This window comes from Amaranthus tricolor, chromosome 10 (genome assembly GCF_026212465.1).
Source record: "Amaranthus tricolor cultivar Red isolate AtriRed21 chromosome 10, ASM2621246v1, whole genome shotgun sequence".
Lineage (NCBI taxonomy): Eukaryota > Viridiplantae > Streptophyta > Magnoliopsida > Caryophyllales > Amaranthaceae > Amaranthus > Amaranthus tricolor.
The window spans coordinates 7,613,121-7,633,861 of NC_080056.1; the positions used below are offsets into that span (position 1 = coordinate 7,613,121).

The 20,741-nt window shown below is 29.3% G+C and overlaps 1 protein-coding gene across 1 annotated transcript; it reads left to right on the forward strand.

The window, feature by feature from the left end:
* The first annotated feature begins 12,855 nt into the window (after positions 1-12,855).
* On the forward strand, positions 12,856-14,112 carry LOC130825685 (probable carboxylesterase 2). Its single transcript, XM_057691031.1, has one exon. The coding sequence runs from the start codon at positions 13,012-13,014 to the stop codon at positions 13,993-13,995; it is 984 nt and encodes a 327-aa protein (XP_057547014.1). The 5' UTR covers positions 12,856-13,011; the 3' UTR covers positions 13,996-14,112.
* Positions 14,113-20,741: the final 6,629 nt, after the last annotated feature.

Sequence of the window (20,741 nt, forward strand, 5' to 3'; positions counted from 1 at the left end):
CATGAGTCTTTGATTTATATAGACCATGTCTCATCATCACTCTTCAATTATTAATTAAAATATACTGTAGTATGATATAAATAAAATTGGTACAAGTTGAAAAAATAATATTAATAAAATTGGTTCAAGTTGAAAAAAGTTTTTTTTTTTTTTTTTGTCAACACTTTTTAATAATATTCCAATTTTGCGCCTCTATTTAAAAAGATTTGATTTTTTTCCATTCACCAAACTCAACACGTGTTCAACGTAACGCATCTCATAATATGATTTCGTAAATATTCTAAACACAATTATAAATTTTTTGTTGATTAATTTTTGACAAATTGCATTAAAAAAATTAATAATATTGTTTTGAGAAAGGGCCAAATCACACGGATTATATGACAATACCTTAGTGCAGTCGTATAAAATGTGTGACTGCACCTAGATCCTGTCGCACTTGTTCAAGTTGAAAAAAATAATATAAATAAAATTGGTTCAAGTTGAAAAAAATAATATAAATAAAATTGGTTCAAGTTGAAAAAAATAATATAAATAAAATTGGTTCAAGTTGAAAAAAGTTTATTTTTGTTTGTGTCAACACTTTTTAATAATATTTCAATTTTGCGCCTCTATTTAAAAAAATTTGATTTTTCTCCATTCATCAAACTCAACACTTGTTCAACGTAACGCATCTCATAATATGATTTCGTAAATATTCTAAACACAATTATAAATTTTTTGTTGATTAATTTTTGACAAATTGCATTAAAAATAAAAAAACAAAATAAATAATATTCTTTTGAGAAAGGGTCAAATCGCACAGATTATATGACAATACCTTAATGCAGTCGTATAAAATGTGTGATTGCACCAAGATCCAGTCGGACATTTTATGTGCGTTTACCTTTTTTATAAATATACATCATTTTTGTGTTTTTAAAGTTATAAATTTGATAAATTTAAGATAATATATATTAAAGATTCTATAAATTATTTTTTTACAATGTCATCATATATTAATTAAGAATTCAGTAAATTAAATATTCCATAATTTGAATTAAAAGTTTCTAGAGCGTTTCTCCAAATTAAATCCCACCAGAGGACTCCCGTTGTTTCCTAGACCCCTGACTCGCTAATCGGGTAGCGAGATCCCTACCTCCGAATATTTGCGAATTGAGTACTGGAAGGTATATAAATCATTTCTTTAAAAAAAATCTTTAAAATTGAATTCACCTTTTACATTTTATTAATGTTGAAATTTAGTTAATACTCTTTCCGTTATTTTAAGTTCTTTCACTTTGGATTTTTCACGTATATTAAGAAAAAAAGAATCTTTGGTTGTAGTGGGTATTATTTTAATTAAATAGTAGTGTGAAATAATGATTGTATTGAAAGTATAAGAGAGAAAATAATTATAAATAAAAGTAAAAAAAAATTGATTTTATAAAATTAACTAAAAATGAAATATAAACTTATAATGGAGGTACTTTAACCAACTTTCTAAATTGGGAAAGTTTGGAGCTCTACAATAAAAAAAAAAGGAGGGAACTTAATCTCTCCATACAAAAACCAAAAAAATCAGAAATTTACAATTATAGATCATCAAATTACATACATTGGCCAAATTAAACTCACATGGATCACCAGTTACATGTACTCTAATTAGAAATTACATCAAATAATCTGAAAAATGACCTTACAACTTCCATTTTAGCCTATAACGGCTCCTGTTTGTGAAAAATCAGTAGCCAAACACAATCTGGAAAAATCAGTAGCCAAATACAATCTGGAAAAATCAGCATCTTCTTCCAAAATTCAGTAGCCAAACACAATCTGGAAAAATCAGCATCTTCTTCCAAAAATTAGTAGCCAAACACAAAAATCAGTAAGCTTTTCTTAACAGCTTACAAAAATCAGCAACATTATCTTCCAAAAATCAGTAAGCTTTTCTTAACAACTTACAAAAATTAGTAGCCAAACAGTTTGTAAAAAAGATCATCGCATCATTAGCCTTCAATGGCTTCAGGAAGTGAAGATGAGCAACAGGGGGCTTGGTACTTTGGATCGAATTCATACGTTCCAGAGTCTAGTTCTGAATCAGAAGAAGAGCCACATAATATGGAAGAAATAAGACCACAACAACAAAATCAACATAAGCCAAGACTCACGAATGAGTTAAGGCAACTTATTTTCCAAGAGATGTTGTCACTAAAAGTTAGTGACTCACTTCCTCATGGTACATTCAAACGCATAGCTCAAAAATACGGCTACACTCATAGGAGTATGCTCATACAACAATTGATTCCGGCTATGCTAAGAAAATGGCCAAGTGAAGGACCTTCCATTATTTTTATTCAACAAGATAATGCAAGGGTTCATATCACAAACGATGATCCAATATGGCAACAACACAATAGGCAAGGGGGTTTAACTTTCATTCTTACTCAACAACCTCCAAATAGTCCGGATTGTAACATTCTAGACTTGGGTTTCTTTAGGTGCATACAATCACTTATGCATAAAAAGATACCCAAAAACATTACAGAATTAATCACAGCAGTTGAGGATGCATTCGGAGAGTTACATCCAAAGACCTTAACTAATGTGTGGATCTCATTACAACACCATTTAAATGAGATTTTAAAAGTTAAGGGGTCTAATGATTACATACAACCACACTTTGGAAAGAAGGTTGAAGAAGACAATTAGGGATGCAAACGGGGCGGGGCGGAGCAGGTATTGGCTTTACCATCCCCATCCCCACCTAGTAAATCAATCCCCATCCCCATCCCCATCCTCGCAGCGGGTATAATTTTTTTCCCCGTCCCCGCCCCGATGGGTTTGTACCTAATACCATCCCCATCCCCATCCCCATCTGGGTATCCATCCCTATCTAATACCCATTTTACCCGCCCCACCACCCGTTAAATCCCCGCTTAATACCCATCTATGTCACAAATAATATATACAAATTTAATATATACTTAAAAATTGTTAAAAAGTTCTAAAATATTTCTATTTTATAACACTCCTACAATAATTGACATTCAACCTCAATACAGTGGAGAAAAAAGGAAATAAATTCGAGCCACAAACCTAAAATTTATATTTTAAAAAAAATAAGCAATATTATACTGTTATGTTTATTTATGGAGTATATATTAAAAATCTAATTACCCTCTAAAATACAAATTTTTCTGAAATAACCCAATAATTAAATTAAACTAAAGAACCCAAATTAAATAACTTTTTGTACAACAGTAGTGGGGAACAAGTGAAATAGTATTATAAATTCAAAAAAATAATTAAAACCAATTTTTAGCACAAAAAGATAATTAATCAAGAAATTAAGATCCACCCACTAATCAAATCCAAATTCCAAAACATGGATGGGGCGGGGCGGGGATGGGGCGGGTTTCACCTAAAACCCATCCCCATCCCCATCCCCGCGGTGGGTATGAAGTTTATACCCGTACCCGCCCCATGACCCATCAAACCGGGACCCATCCCCGCCCCGATGGGGCGGGGATGGGGCGGGTCTCCTATTAGACCCGACCCGCCTGCATCCCTAAAGACAATGGCAGGTTAAGGATTCAAGTAAGAATCCCAACACAATTGGTTAGAGAAGCCGTAGCTTTTCTTAACCCAAACAGGGATCAACAACAAACACAAGCATTAACAGAAAATGAGGATGCTGCACAAACAACAGAGATCATTCAAGAAGCTTATGATCAGGCAGTTGAAGAAACTCAAGGATGACAAACATAATAGCCCTTCATTTTATTTTGTTCAAATCATCATTAAAATTGTAGCTTTAAAAACTTAGGAGCAACAATTTGTTAATCACAAGATTCACAACCCATGATAATGATTAACAAGTCACTTCACTATTTACATAATTTCAGAAAAAAAGCCTCCTGATTCTTCATTGAGGTTATGAAACCTCTTAGATTATAATTGATCATCAACAGATGAAGTAACTGAACATGCTAAAAAATCAAGTGATGGATTTTGGTTTACCAAATGCTACTCAACCAAGTAATCAAAGTAAATTATTCAAAATTTAGAGGTTCAACAATTTGACATCACAGGGGCTTGTACACATAAAACCAGCAACAAACATCAACCCTAAAACCAGCAACATAATACCAACAGTAGAACGAAAAAAACCCCAAATAAACCAGAAGAACACAATATCAACAACAACACATAAAAAACAAACGAAAAAACAAACATCAAACATAAATACAAGATCATCATAATCCAGCATCAAACAACAACACATAAAATCAGCTCCAATTTTTCAAATTTAACTAACAAAAAAAAAAAACGAAAAATCAGAACAATCTTACAGTCATTAAGCACGTTTTTTGTGGTTCAATTTTGGCCTAGACGCAATACATCTTCAGGAGTGTTAGGGACAACCAAATTGATTTCATCTTCTTTCACATTAATTGGAGTTAATGGATATAATTGAGATGGTTCCTTTTCAACAGTAGGAGAAGTTGGTGGAGATTCATGATACACAGATGTGGCATCATCTTTAAGTACCTTTTGATATGCCTCAAGGTCTTTTTTTAATCACTTCAAAATTTCGTTGGAGTAGGAATGGGAACGACCATGGATGGAACACGAACACAACTCACCATAATCGCGTAGACCGTCATAAAGATATGAAGGAATTGTGGAGTCACTCTTAGATTCATTGTTTTCCATTGCAAATACTTAAAGGTATGACGGATTCCAGAACAGGGGGCTTTAAATTTTGAAACTTGGCCAAAACAAACAAAACGAACCTCAAAATGATGAGAATAAACCGATCTACATTTTAATGCAGTTAAAATGCACTAAAAATGAAGAACAAACAGGGGGAAAGCCATGAAAATGGTGTTCATGAAGAGAGAGAAATGACCGTTCAAGAGGAGGAGGAAGAATAGGAAAGGAGTAGGCGTAATAATGCAAAATGCAAAGCCCAAGAAACTAATAAATATATCCCGATGATTCCGGGTACATTAAAAGAAAAAGAGGGTTTTAAGGGGTAAAAGTGGAATAAAAAATTTCTAAAAATAGAAAGTATTCTAAAGTGGAAGAACTTATAAAACTACCCATTATAATAAGGTGGAAGAACTTAAAAGAACGGAGAGAGTAGAGTTTATTTTAAAGAAAAGTTAGAGAAAATGAAGTGAGAAATTGGTTAAGGCCAATTTAGGAATTTCAATTTATAAAAGTGGAGCGTAGAGTCACAATGAAAAAAAGGTGAATATGAATATCATTTCCCAATTTTCATCTCAATAAATCTGTTTACTTTTTTTTATTTCTCTTTCAAACCGTTATGGTCAAACCTTTATGTTTAGCTTCTACGATTGGTTTCAATATACTTATACATTTGATATTTTACGCGATCCATTGTATTATTTTAATTATTTATATATTTAATCATACACTTTTAAAAATTATAAAAAGTTAATATTATAAAAATATATTATTAGACGATTCAAATAAGATTTCACTTGACTATATTTTTTCTAACACATTAACAATAATATATAAAATAATCTTAAACAATAAATAGTGTCAAAAATCATTATATAGCAAGTATTTAAGAAGAAAAAAGGTATTTTTATTATACTCCCTCCTATTTACATTATTTGATATTTTAGTTAGTGTAATTTATTTTATATATTATTTAATCACGTTAGTTATTCTGTATAAGTAACGCGAAGATTTCATCGCAATCAGGGCCGGGCGGCGGGGAGTGTTCTGCGTTCTCTGAATCTGTCTAATTGTCTTACAAGCTGCTTTTGTCAAACCTTCATTATTAGCTTGTCTAGTCTGCCATTCATAATCGATCAGCGTATCTGTTAAAAGAAATTTGATTCGTTTTATTTATTTATTAAAAAATCCTAAACAATAACAGGTTTTTTGCAAATAGTTACTAAAAAACAAAATACATACCATTAAAATAAATAAAATAAATAAATAAAATAAGAAAAAAAATAAAATAAATTCTCAAAAATTTTCTATAAAATTAGGATTTATAAGCATAATTCACTATTTTCTTAAATAGCATTTATTTATCAATACATTCTCATTTATTTATACTCCATCATTTAAATTTTCTATAAAAAGATAAAATAAATTCTCAAAATTTTCTATAAAATGGTTTACTACTTTTTCTAAAATTACAAATTTATTTTTAAATTTAATATATGAATAATGGTTTACTACTTTTTCTAAAATAAATTCTTTGTTTTAAAGTCTGTTCTTTTTATTTTAATTTTTTGAAAAATTTGCTCAAAATAATCTCAACTATTGGTCAGAGAGGAGGGTGAATGATGGTGATCGATTGAGGTTCGAGTAAGGTGGTCAATGTTGTTGGCAGTTATTGCTGGCGTGCCTGGGGGAGGCTAGCTAGTGGTGGGGTGGCCAATTGGTCGTGGAGGAGATCGGTTATGGTGTGAAGTGTTTTTTTTCTTTTTATTTTTTAGAAAAATGAACGTAATCTATTATCCCAGGTTATCTGGTTACCAAGTCGTAGAGTATATCATGAACAAATTCAGGTAAAAGTTGAGATTAATTAAAAATAATCGATGATTGGAATTATTTCTGACTAATGGGTGATAATTGGAATTATTTTGAGCAAATTTTTCTAATTTTTTAATAAAAATATCCAACCATATTTTTATATTCTTATCCACATATTTAAAATCTTTTTTAATATATTTATATAAAAGACGAATTAAAAATAGCTTTCCTGAAGCCATCGTAACCCATTTGTACTAATAATGCCTATACGTCATATAATATCATCTTCCTTTAAAAATATCTACATTTATATTTTCCCTAAAACATCATAATAAAGTCATCATTATTACTATTATCATATTTTGCATTCTTATTAAATATCATATAATAATTAATACTTCATAATTTAATGGTTTCACCATTATTCGTATTGAATGATTACTAATTAATTTATAAATTTATGCAGTGTTAATAGTAATAATATTTTCTTAATTTTTCACAAGTGTTTAAAAGAAACTATTATGACCGTCAGACCGTGTATCACTCGATACTAACCAAATGAAAGTAATATTAATATATGTTTTGATAGATATCAAAATGTTAATGATTTATTGGAAAGTCAATGGTTGTATCTTTCTTGTCCACAACCTAATCAATGTTATGCAAAATTAATTCACCTAACATAATATACAATAATTTTAATGTCAACTTACATCATTTTTAATGCCGACTTATGTTATATATAAACTCAACTTACATCATATTATGTGCCAATTTATATAAAATATTATTCATATCGACTTTTTAAAGGCTTCTTTATGAATATTTGATAACACATTAAATTTAATAATTAATACCAACTTAGAACATAATTAATTTCAACTTATATTATGGTTAGTGCAAACTTAAGTTAGACTTATAGTCAAATTACATCAGAGTTAATTTCTACTTACATCAGACTTCATACTAACTACAGTCGACTAAATGCCAACTTAATTCAAACTTTATGGCAACTTACATCAGACTCAAAACCAACTTAAACTTTATTTGCCAACTAAAAAAACATCATTCTCTGTAAGTTGGCATTAAGTATGATGTAAGCTGGCATTAAGTTTGATGTATGTAGGCAATAAGTCTGATGTAAATTGGCATTAGGTATGATGTAAATTGGCATAAAGTCTGATATAAGTAGATATTAAGTTAGCATTCAGTTTGATGTAAGTAGGCAATAAGTATTAGATATGATATAAGTAGTTATAAAGTATGAAACGTAAATATAATATAAATATACATTAAGATGATATAATTAAGTAGATATTAAGTGTACTATAAGTAGGTATTAAGTGTACTATAAGTTGGCATTAAGTCTGATGTAAGTAGGCAATAAGTGTGTTGTAAGTTGAAATTAAATCTGATGTACATGTGCATTAAGTCTGATGTAAGTAGGCAATAAGTGTGTTGTAAGTTAGCATTAAGTCTGATTAATTACGCATTAATTATACTACAAGTAAGCATTAAGGATGATATAAGTAGGCATTAAAACACAAAATCCTTAAAATGTAAAAGGATTTAAAATACACAAAATCTTTATCATAACATATACAAATAATAATAATAAACGATATCACATAATTTAATACATCACAAATTTTCTTAATACACACAATTAAATTTTTTTTTATTCAATCCCCTATACACAACTTTCTTTGAGATGCATTTTTTCGCTTTGATTTTCTTCGAACCATTAACAACTATTGAAGCCTATTTGATTCACATCAACAATCTAAGCAAGTGTAAGCTTTTTTTTTTTTTCCATTACACAAGAAGAGATGTGGTTTACAATTAGTGTAGATGTCTTTGTCAACCTTGTGTATACAAAACACTCATAAAAAATAGCATTAAATAACATAAGCAAATATTAACAAGAATAATCATAAATGTAATATTACAATATGATTAATGTCAACTTACAGTATACTTAATGCTTACTTACAACATCCTTAATGCCTACTTACAGAAGGCTTAATTCCTACTTACAGTATACTTACATCATCCGCCATTGATATGGTTATTCTACAATTTCAATTTAATCGTATTAAATGACAGTATTCTTAATGCTAGATTACATCAGACTTAATGCCAACTTATATCAAACCTAATGCCAGCTTATATCAGACCTAATAACCACTTATATTAAACTTCATCCCAATTTACATCTGATTGAATACCAACTTATATCAAACCCAGTACCAACTTACAATAGATATAAATCCAACTTACATTAGACCTAATGCCAACTTACATCAACTTAATGTCAACTAACATCAGACTCAATGTCAATTAATATTAGACCTAAAATCCACTTATATCAAACTTAAAACCCACTCATATAAGAATTAATGTCAACTTACATCAGACTAATGCTAACTTATAACAGTTATAATGTCAACCTATAACATATATAATGTTAACTTACAATAAAAATAATCCCAATTTACATCAGATTAAAATCCAGGTTACATCAACTTAATGCCAACTTACATCAAAGAGAAAATAGGTCGGTCTCTAAACGAAAAAAAAAAAAGCCATCCAATAAGTCATCCAAATTCTCTACTAAATCAAAATTTTTTTCCATACACTAAACCCAATTATTCATTATCATATATTACCTTTCAAAAACATAACTTGATAGAGAATATATAAAAATGTGAAATTGAAAAAATGAATCAACAAATAACGTGATAGAGAATACTTTTAATTACATATTATTAAACAACAAGAACAATGATAAATATGTCAAAAATACCTTAAAAACGAAAAAAATGAATCAACAAATAAATGGATCAAACTTATTTACCTGTGAACAAAGAATATGAAAAGATGAAAAAATTAATCAAACTTGTTGATTTTAACACATAATAATTTGAATTTTGAGAAAATATGAGAAGAGAAAGCTTGAGGATGGAGAGAGGAAAAAGAAAGATGATGAGGTTAATGAAAGAAAAAGATGACTGACATAATTAATGCTCAAATAATGAGGTGTCTTTTTGAAACTCATAATTTTAGTTTTAGCTGGTCTCTTGAGAGACCGTCTGACCGTATCTATGAGAGACGGTCCTCAAGCCTAAACCCTTTTCATTAATTATAAAAAAAAATTATAATAATAACAGCAGGCAACAACAAGCTGTCAGGGCTCCTTTCTAAAAAAAAGCTTTCATATTCCAATGACCATCATTAACACCTCTTGAAAACTGATGCAAGCTAATTTTTGAACAACCACTTTATTCTATTATCAATGAAAATTAAAAATTCATATTCAAATATCCATTCATTTTTCAATTTCGAATTTATTCACTCACTTCCATAAAGAAACACTATGGATGCTTTGAGAAGGAAAAAGAAAGGCTAATATTTGGTTCTTGATTTTTTTTGAAATTAAACCCTCAATTATTGTTTTGTCTTTTAAAATTGTTTTATATAAAAATTAATTGAAATAAAACACCCAGTTGATGTTTTAAGGAGGAAGAAGAAAGGCTAATATTTGGTTCTTGATTTTTTTAAAAATTAAACCCCCAATTATTGTTTTGTCTTTTAAAATTATTTTCTATAAAAATTAATTGAAATAAAACACCCAGTTGATGTTTTGAGGAGGAAGAAGAACACAATGACGTAGAACATGATGATGAAAATACAATATGTATTAAGTGTACTGTATTTTGGTATTAAGTCTGATGTAAGTGGGTATTAAGTGTGTTAAAAGTTGGCATTAAGTATGATGTAACTTGGCATTACGTTTGATATAAGTAGACAATAAGTGTGATGTAAATTGACATTAAGTATGAAGTAAATTGACATTTAGTCTAATGTAAGTAGGTAATAAGTGTGCTGTAAGTTGGCATTAAATATGACGTAAGTTAGCATTAAGTTTCATGTAAGTAGGCAATAAGTCTGATGTAAGTTGACATGTATTAAGTGTATGTATTAAGTGTAATGTAAGTTGGCATTAAGTCTGATGTAAGTAGGTACTAAGTGTGATGAAAGTTGGCATTAAGTATGATGTAAATTAAAATTAAGTACGATGTAAATTGACACAAGTTTGATGTAAATTGGCATTAAGTCTGATGTAAATTGACATTAAGTCTAATGTAAATTGACATTAAGTATACAATAAGTATGTTGTAAGTTAGTATTAGATAAGATATTAGTAGGTATTTTAGTATGAAACGTAAATATAATATAAATATAGATTAAGATGATATAAGTAGGTATTAAGTGTACTGTAAGTTGACATTAAGTCCGATGTAAGTAGACATTAAGTATACTATAAGCAGTAAATAAGTGTAGTAAATTGACATTATAAGTTGGCATTAAGTTTAATTAATTAGACATTAAGTATACTATAAGTAAGCATTAAAGATGAAATAAGTAGGCTTTAAAACACAAAATCCTTAAAATGTAAAAGGATTTAAAATACACAAAATCTTTGTCATAGCATATACAAATAATAACAATAAACGATTTGACATAATTTAATAATCATAAATTTTCTTCATACACACAATTAAATTGTTTTTTACTCAATCACTAACACACTACTTCTTCTTTGAGATGTATTTTTTCGCTCTGATTTTCTTCAAAACATTAACAACCATTGAAGCCTATTTGATTCACAGCAATAATCTATGCAGATGTAAGCTTGATCTCTTCTTTACCATCACACAAGAAGAGGTGTGGTTTGCAATTAGTATAGATGTCTTTGTAAACCCTGTGTATACAAAACAATCATAAAAAATAACATTAAATAACATAAACAAATATTAAAAAGAATAATCATAAATGTAATATTAAAATAGATTTTAAACCAAACTTAAATATAATATAAATATAGATTAAGAAAAACCAAACTTAAATATAATATAAATATAGATTAAGAAAATGAACTTTCAATATATTTAAATCCAACTTACATTATATTAGACCTAATGTCAGCTTACATGAACTTAATGCCAACTACATCAGACTCAATGCTAATTTATATTAAACTTAAAATCCACTTTTATACGACTTAATACCCGTTTATATTAGAAGTAATGTCAACTTACGTCAGACTGATGACAACTTATAACAATTATAATGCCAACCTATAACAGATATAATGTCAACTTACAACAATCAAAATCTCAACTTACACCAGATTAAATGCCAACTTATATCAACTTACTACCAACTTACATCAGACTCAATGCCAATTTATATTAGACTTAAACTCCACTTATATCAGACTTAATACCCACTTATATCAGATTAATGTCAACTTATATCAGTTATAATGCCAACCTATAACATATATAATGTCAACATACAACAAACAAAATCCAAACTTACATCAGATTAAAATGCTAATTTACATCAGACCTAATGCCAACTTACATCATACTTAATGCCAACTTACATTATACTCAATGTCAACTTATATTAAACTTAATATCTACTTATATCGGACTTAATACCAATTTAAATTAGATTTAATGCCAACTTACATCATATCAAAAACACTATTACACCCGAAAGATTGTAAGTTGGGTTAAATTTAAATTTTGCATGACCCAGAGAATTACAACAGTAAATTCAACTAAAAATCAAAATTTGAAAAAGTTGGGTTAAATTTAAATCCACCATATACATCATCAATACCTTTCCAAATGATAGTAATGTGATTTCTCAAGTTCTACATGCCAGAAGCTAAAGTTTGCTCATCATCCACACCCGGAATCAAAAAAATTTACAAATTAAATGCAAGAAAACTATCTTAATTTTCGTTTAAATTAATAAGAACAATTCAAAAAGTTATGTCAAAAACACTTACCCCAAATGAATTTGGTAACCTAGAAAAATAAATAAACTTCATAATTATAATAAATACCTGAATACTTTGACGAAATTGAGCGAGATTGTTGATGAAGATCGATGAAAGAGATGAATTTGAAAATGAAAGAAGCTAATAATTCATAAAGATTGGAGATCGTAGAAGAAACTGACAAAAATGAGAGCAAGATAAGAGAGAAAATCTCATGAAAGAGTAAGAAAGTTCAATGAGAAATTCAAAGAGTCATTTTGGTTTTATGATAAAATTGACATAAATGGCATGAGAAACAAGGAGCAGTTCAAAAACACTAAATTTAATTTTTTATTATTGTTTGGGTTGGCCCATTTAAGACAGCCTCTCAAAAAAACTGTGTTCTATAAGAATTTGTGTTTTAATTTTTAATGAAAACCCAACTTTTAATTTTTAAAAAAAATATATTATATAAACGGTCCCTTGAAAAATGGTCTCTTTGAAATTAAAAGTTAAAATCAACATTCTCAGGTTCTCCCATACTAGCACAGTTATACGTTCATATAGAGTACATTCATACAATCCTATACAAGTATATTTTTAAAGTAGCACCCAATTTATCATACATCTTCTCTGAATAATCATTCATTTTCTCTATTTTCCTAATAATGAATCCAAATTCTAAGAACAAAGCTGATGAAATAATCCTAGATCTTTCACCAGCAATTCGCCTATACAAAAGCGGCTACGTAGAACGACTACCAATTCTAGATCCACCTCCAGTCTCTCCAGGATTCCATCCCCAAACAGGCGTAAATTCCAAAGACATCAAAATCTCCATCAATACAAACCTCAAAATTCGAATCTACAACCCTAAAAACCCACAAATACTCAATAATCAACCCAAATTACCACTCATATTATACTTCCATGGCGGCGGATTTCTTCTAGAAAGCACGTTTTCAGCCAAATATCACAATTACCTCAATCGATTAGCTTCGGAAGCCCGATCAATAATTGTTTCAGTTGAGTACAGACGAGCACCAGAACACCGACTTCCTGCCGCTTATAATGATTGTTGGGATGCGTTAAATTGGGCGATCACTACAAACGAACCATGGATTAGAGATTTTGTAGATTATTCTAGAATATTCTTGATGGGAGATAGTGCAGGAGGGAATATCGCTCATCAAACAGCTATTCGAATCGGGATTCACAAAATGAGGTATGAAATTGACGGTATTATTTTGGTTCATCCCTATTTTTGGGGAAAAGATCGGATAGGTGATGAGAAAAATAAACGAAATTATTTTTCGATTCGAGATTTGCCGTATAAAGTATGGCAATTTGCTAGACCAGGGATTGAGATTGGGGTGGATCATAAATGGATTAACCCAGAAAATGAACCGAATTTGGGGAGATTAGGGTGTAAGCGAGTATTGATTTGTGTGGCGGAGGAGGATGTATTTCGAGATAGAGGATTGTATTATAAGAAGGTTCTAGAAGAAAGTGGATGGGAAGGGGATGTGGAGGTTTTTGAGTCTAAAGGAGAAGATCATGTTTATTATTTGATGGAACCTTCTTCTTCTAATTCTCTTGAGCTCATGGCTAGAGTTGTTGCTTTTATTAATCCTTCATTGTCTAAACTCTGAATATTTTGTAAAATCCCAAATATTTGTATCTAAATATTGTACTCTTGTTCTTTTTGTTTAGAATATTTTATTTTGTAAAATCTCAAATATATAGATGGTAAAATGCATTTAACGTGAGATCTTGTTAATTTCGTCTTAATGTATACATTTTTATGGAAAAATTATCCAAAATAATCCGACCTTTACTCGATTTTCATACAATAATCTCAACTATTGATAAAGATATTTGCCAAAAAAATAAACTATAATGACAGGTGACTTGTACAAGAGGTAATTTTTTTAAAAAAATTAAATTAAAATAAAATCAGAAAATAAAAAAATTTAACTAAAAAAACTAAAAAAAAAAATAATTACTCAATATCCATGCTCCTCCCAACCTCCACCACTCCATCCCATCTCTTTACCCCTCCAAACCTGCCACCAACCCCTCCCTAATAGTCACCACTCATCTTCTCTCCAACAGCCACAAACCCAACAGCCTTTGTTGGGTGGTCTTTATTTGGATGATAAAGATCATGAAAATCAATTGAAGGTGATGAAGAAGAGGGGAGGGTGTTATTGAGTGGGGGTGAAAGATGGAATGGTAGTGCGTGAGTGAGGAAAGGGTATTCTAATTTGTTTTTTCAATATTTTTGTTATTTTATTTCATTTTTCCTTTTTTTGTTTATTTTACCAATAAAATTAAGTCATAATTTGCACAACAACATTTTTGGATAAATGACGTAATAATTTAGATTATTCATAGTTAATCAATAGTTGAGATTATTGTAGAAAAATCAATTAATGGTTGGATTAGTGTAGGTAATTTTTTCCTTTTTTATTATATATTTTTTATGATGTCTATTTAGAAATATTAAGACTCAATTTTTACTTTAAAATTTATGCAAAACGTGAAGGGGAACAAAAAAAACAGAGGAATATCTTATTATTTGTTATTTTTTTTAAGTACAAGATAAGTTGAGGCCTTGAGGGTAGAGAAGTCTTGCAAGGAAAAGTATCGAGAAGTCTTGGAAACAATAGTGTGAAAAAGTAAATGAGACATTTTCAGTAGAATAAATGAAGTTAGGATTTAAAAATTAAGATCAAGATGTTAGATTATTTTTTGAAATTAAGATCAAAGACCCTTTTTCATTGTTTTTAGCGGATCAAGTAAAAGTTAATTTATTTTTGACTATTTTTTCTTTATTTACACGTGTAGATGAGATTAAAAGAGGTAATATGCTTAATTTTCAAATAACAATGTATAAAATAAATAGAACAACTCAAAATAAAATATGAGGCTAATTAAGAGCAACTTAGGGAATTACACAAGGTTGGAGTAAATCAGCCAGCCTATAAGTTGAACTTTGCCTAAAATTTAAAGTTACAAACCATCAGCAAACAACGTTATGGGTATAAACACAAACCTTATAGCAAACTTTACTCATGTCAAAACACAAAAACGTAGTTTACCCACCCATACGTAGATGCAATTGAGCTTTAACTAGCGAAAACTGCCTATGACTAAAACAGTATGATCTAATTATTAGCAAGAAGCCAAGAACTTCCTATGAAGCAAGCAAACAAAATCTAATAGAAAAGTAGTACAAATGACAGGGAGTTTTCGAGGAACAAATACCAACCATTCTCCTTATATTTCATAGGACAAACCAAGTTCTAAGATATTAAGGTATCGTGCTCATTCTACGTATGAGGTTATTCGACAAAAACCTCATTAATCTAAGATTTTTGGGTTATAAGTAAGATGAATGCTTACAGGTTCAACTTCACTCGGTCTTTACTGTTATAAGAATATCTATATCTTAGGGTTTTTTTCGAGCCGAGAGACTCTTTTACCACATCCTTCATGTTGGGATTTTGTAATTCGAACCGAGTCTAAGATCGGATTTTAAGATGAAATCAAGAGATGGGTCGAAGTGCGCGGGGTGCGGAGTACTACACGGGGCGCGGAGTAGCTACTGGATTGGAAGACGCCCAGGTCGCGAGCTATACGTTTGATTGCGTGTCGCGAGTTTTTGAAGGAAAAGCTACTATTTTGGAAAATAGGTTTCTTTTGGTAGGTGGTGGGCCACGACTTTAGTTTTTTTTGCGGGTTTTCAGTTTTTGCACGTTCTTTTGACAGTTACTTAGTTTTTGGGTGGGTTTCTTTGTAATTGTTAACCTAATTTCATTATATTAAGTGGCATACTATATAAACCCCACTTGTAATTAGAATTAGGGTATGATGCATGCAACACAAAGTGAGGAAAACAAAGAGAGAAAAAGCTTGGAGAGCCATTGTTGTGGCTTCTCGTTCATCTTGTAATCTCCCGGTTTATAGTGAAAAGTTTATTCTCGGTGCCATGGATGTAGCTATCACGTTGATAGTGAACCACATTAATTTCTCGGTGTGATTTTCTTTATTGTTTGTTTGTATCTTTATTGCTTTTCGTTATTGTTTTCGATCTTTGTTTCTGCTGTCGCACAACACTCTATTTATGGAACTGGGTTACCATCTTCTATCCCTCTCTTGCCCTGATCATACTTCTTATGAGTAGAGTATACTGGGTACGTTGATGATGACGATATAAAAGGGATGGTGACACAAACAAAACATCAATTATGCAGCTATTGCATCAGAATTCAGGATCAAACTATTAGCATCAGATAAACAAACCATAAATTTCCAAAATTTAAAAAACATACTCCTACAACTTTAACGAATGAAAGGATCATCAATTCAACATACCCAATAGAGATCAACTTATTTTCATCAGCCCACCACAATTGGATAGAAGATTAGAGCCAAATTGGACCTTAGCTTGCTTGGGTTGATCTTTCAATAGAACTCATTTGAAAAAAAAAAAACATCTTTTTTTTTTTTAAAACGTCGGCTATCGAGATCATTCTTTTACATGGAATCGAAGTTTTGGATTTCGAGTAACTTTAGCTCTAATACCACGTGTAACAGGAGCAGCATTCTCGATACATAATTAACATTTAATAATAATGTTTAATACAAAAATATTGCGGAAGTCTCAAAATGCCTAAATGTTAAAAACTTTAAATCATAAAAACTGAAACTTTTTAAAACAAAAGTAAAATATTACATCTAATAAGAAATATTGTTTGTTCAAAAAGAAAAAAGATACATCATCATCAAGTCATCAATAAAGATACAAAAAACAGCTAAGTTCTCAATAAATAGTAATTGTTGCGGCCTGGATCGGAACATGAACTAAATCCTGCAAAATGCTGCCATCCATAATACGGATGACAACCGATTGAATCAGTTAGCGCTTAATGCCGAGCATAACTTCCTATCTAGCTCATAATATGGAAATTATACGCTACATTTACAACATAATAATTTAAGTGCGAACTTATAATTAATTGATACTACCGTACACTTTTACCATATTCTTTTTCTATTCCATACTTTTAAATCATTAAGATACCATTCTCGATCCTGACAGAAGTACGTTACTACCACTTATACAATTCGGTAATCTTAACACTTAAGTAAGTTCATTTGGTTAATACTCATAACCGTACCATGCATCATAGCATCAATACTAATCAAGTTTATCACTGATCAACAAGCACATCAATACGACAACTGATATAATTAAGGGTCTGGTTAGGTGAGTACCGTAGTCCTAAACCCTAACTGTGGTGAGAGTCGTCACCCCTCCAATACAATTTATGCTTGAGCTCTACAGGATAAGAAGCTAACCCTTGTCTTACATCGCATTTTACGTGCCGGCCAACACGGGCGCCAGGATTTTACATGCTGATCCATGGTTCGACATTACCTTACTATCAGGGTAATTCAATCAATATTCATTTACACGAGTACATCACATTTTTATTACTACTACTTGACGTTAACTTTGACTTTAATCAACTTAGGTGATAACCTCTTTTATTTAATAAAATTCTTAATCATAACGTAAAATTAACCTTTATGTCTTTATACATTCATTATTAAATTTTTACACATTAAATTTTATTTATAACTTTATTTTTAATAGTTCGCTAAATTCATGCTAATAACTTAATATTCTATCAATAGTCTCCAAATTAATATTTCCACAAGTAGCTACTAAAATCTATTTCTCTTTAAATAAGTTTCCAAAATCAACATTTCCAACTTTACAATAAATAAAACTTTTATTCTCTTAAAAAAAATCAAATATTCTAATTAAAATTCAAGTTAAAATGCATCCTTTTGATAAGTTTCCAAATTCAACAAGTTCACCTAAAATCAATATTTCAAGTTTAAAAAAAAAGTAGACTTATTAGGTTTGAAAATCAACATTCTAATTATAAAACAAATGAAACTTATAATTTCACAAAAATCAATATTTCTAGTTTTAAAACAAGTCGAACTTATAATTTTCACAAAAGTTAATATTTCTAATTATAAAACAAGTAAAACTTATAATCCCACAAAATCAATATTTCACACATAGTTTGAGCGGCAAGTATACTAAAAATACTTTTACATCATTTTACATAAATTTTGGTCAAATAGTTAGCCAATAAAATATTTTGTATTAAATAGTGATTAAAATTTACTTTTATTATGAAATCTCATATATTCAAGAAAAACACTTTAATATTTAATAACTTATAAAAATTTCTTAAAAATATCTTTTTAAATTGTTATTTAATTATTATCACAAAAATAGTTGTAATAATTCAAAATAGTAAATCAAACTCTCTTTTTTTTTATATGATAGTGCTCGAAAGGCCTATGAGTGTTTTGGGCCCTTTTCACATAAAAAAAACAACTTAATTTAATATATCATACCAAATCCTAGATTTAAATAATTAACATAACCACTTAAAAACAATAAAAACTTTATGCAATAACTTAGAAACTTACTATAACTTTAAGGATAAACTTAAATCTCAAAATAAAGTATAATAACAATATTCTTAATATAATCATACTTAATAAAAAATAAGTTTATAAAATAACTTACTACCTTATAAATCAATTTAAAGGCTAACATAAACATATTAATACAGTTCTAACATAAAAATTCTTAAATATAATAACATTCCTAATGTACCACATAACTTATAAACATACTAGCACTAGTTTATAATATGAATCATACTTAATATTACTAGAATATAATTTTGCACCCAACTTTCTAAACTTGTTCAAAAATTATTAAATTAACATACTAAAAATACTTTTAGCGTACGCATACTTAATATAATCTTGAACATAATTCATTAAACTAACTTCCTACTAAAACATATCAGCATATTTCATACTTTGCATATTATAAAGTAAATATAATGTAAAATTCCACAAAAAGAGTAGGGTCAAAAGTTATACCATACTAACACCAAGGATTAGTACTAAGTACTAATTAGGAAAATAATAAGAAATAAGACCCTCCAAGATAGATAATAATGATCCAAAGTATCCAAACTCCCAAAATAATGATGATCTTCTAAACTCCCAAAATCATTAAATTCAAACTCCAAAAATAATGATACATTAAGTACCCAAAGTAATAACCTAATAATGCTCCACAATGATGATGATTTTAACCTAAATAAAGAAGGTTCTAAGCTCCATCTTCTTGAATTTCTTCAACTAATAATAAAGGTATTTAGGTAGTAAGATTTTAATGAAATGAAAATATAAGAAAGAATATTAGAAAGATTTGATGATGGTAGTGTAAGTGATCTCATGGCTAAGAGGGTATTTATAATGGGTTTGGCAAACTTTGTAGTTCATTAGATTGTATGAAAAAGAGTATTAGGAATATAGAAGAAGGTTAACTTGTGTAAGTGATTTAGAGTGTGTAAGTGAATGTGTAAGAGTTGGAGTGTGTAAGAGTTGGAGTGTAGAAGAAGGTTAGTTTGTATAAGGAAATAGTTATAGCTTGTGTAAGTGATGAACATCATGGGTTACTATAGAAAGGATTTTGATTCATCAAATTTTTGTTCTAGTATATACAAGTGAATATACTTTAACATAATTGATAAATTTGATCATGTAAATATGTAGTTTACTTAGAAAATTTGCTTAAACTATACTTAAAGTTAATAATAAAAATACGACTCATTTTTATGTATGAAATAATTAAATCAAAGTTATAAGGTTAAAATAATAAGTAGTAATGTTAGTTTAAGTAAGAAAGTTAAAATGTAACGTTTTACAAAACCGCGAATATAATAATAAAATTTTATTTTTCGTACTATAAAATAATATTTTAGTGCTTATAAAAAGATTTTAAACAAAATAATATTTTAAAGTTTAATATTTGAAAGAAATTACAAAATCGGAAAAGGTTTAGGACTTAAAGATAGTTTGAAATGGATAACCAAAGGATTAGAAATTTGAATTGAAAATTCGAAAGATTAAGATTAAGAATTTTGAGTCTGTTACAAGAGCGGAAGCTTAAGATTAATTAGATCACGTTTAATTATGCCAAAGACTCAATTTCATACAATTATGAGAGTAATTGACTCCCATGTTAGAATTAGATGATTCCCAACATCCTAGATTTGCTTTATTATCATCATCTTCATATTAATTATTATCTTAACTTTATTTATTAGTTTGATTTGCATCATTTTGATTTTTGTTCATAGTAGTGTTAGATTCTCAAATCGATTATATTGTTTGTCCGTATCTCGTAGTTATAAACTGAATGAATTTGTTAAATCCTTCCCTGAGTTCGACCCATATAGCTACACGTACACCATGTGCTTGCGATTAATTTAAAATTTGCACA